We start from the raw sequence: 818 nt of genomic DNA, 5'->3' as shown, positions 1-818 counted from the left end.
CCCACAATGCTACTAAAAGGCATGACTCACACACCTTCAAGCGCAGGGATTTTGCGAAAAGAGCGGAATCTTGCTGAAGTTGTGAAGCTCGCACGCCAGGTCCTTGTAATCGGCTTCCAGAGTGTCCAACACGACCTTCACTCGCACCTTCTCGTTTTCAGTACAGCCGCCGCAGAACGTTGTTCCCTGGGGTCCGGGGGCGAGGAGGTCTGTGGGGGAAGGAAGGGGGGGTATTTAGGCTTTTTGTTGGGGGAGGGGGGCTGTCGGTGTATTTTGTTCTTTCTCCGTCACTTTTTCTTTTCATATATATGTGTGTATATGTATATCTAGTTTAAACACTGAACGCCAGATTCCAAAAGCTGAACTTACTACTGAGAGCGATGCCAATTTTGTTGCATGGGCCTTTGCCAGTCACACACTTCACGTAGAACTCAACATTGGAGCGGCTTTTCAAGTTATCCTTCAAAGCGGGCACGGTGAACTCCTCCAGGGTCTTGCGCGCTTCCAGTAACTTCTTGGTATGTTCAGATTCCTGGCCAGAACACAGGGAAACCGACAGCAGGCTTACCAACACGAAGGCGAAGGCGGACGGATGCATTTTCTACGGGAAGAAAATGGGGGATGGTTATAATTCTCTTTTAAAGGTAGGACTAAAAAAAATGGGTTCGGTTGACAGACGAGCGTGGAAGATGTCACACACTCGCACAGATCAGACAAGAAAAGACTGAAGAAAGCGTAAACAAATCGATTACATAGGTCTTTTCGTTATTTGGATTCTACAGGATTTTGTCCAGCATGAATCCTTCGCATGCTTGAAA

General features: G+C 47.6%; 1 protein-coding gene across 1 annotated transcript in view; it reads right to left on the bottom strand.

Moving 5' to 3' along the window:
• LOC119594481 overlaps positions 1-818 on the bottom strand; it is a 1,791-nt gene that overhangs the window by 220 nt on the left and 753 nt on the right. Inside the window, exons 2-3 of the mRNA XM_037943516.1 lie at positions 370-601; positions 35-209 (exon numbers count right to left, since the gene is read on the bottom strand). Of these exons, the coding sequence (XP_037799444.1) occupies positions 37-209; positions 370-598 (402 nt within the window). The 5' untranslated portion in view covers positions 599-601 and the 3' untranslated portion in view covers positions 35-36. The remainder of the gene's footprint in view (positions 1-34; positions 210-369; positions 602-818) is intronic.

Source organism: Penaeus monodon, chromosome 34 (assembly GCF_015228065.2).
Source record: "Penaeus monodon isolate SGIC_2016 chromosome 34, NSTDA_Pmon_1, whole genome shotgun sequence".
Taxonomy (NCBI): domain Eukaryota; kingdom Metazoa; phylum Arthropoda; class Malacostraca; order Decapoda; family Penaeidae; genus Penaeus; species Penaeus monodon.
Note: the sequence above shows the minus strand (reverse complement) of the source record. Positions and strands in the feature narration are given on the sequence as shown.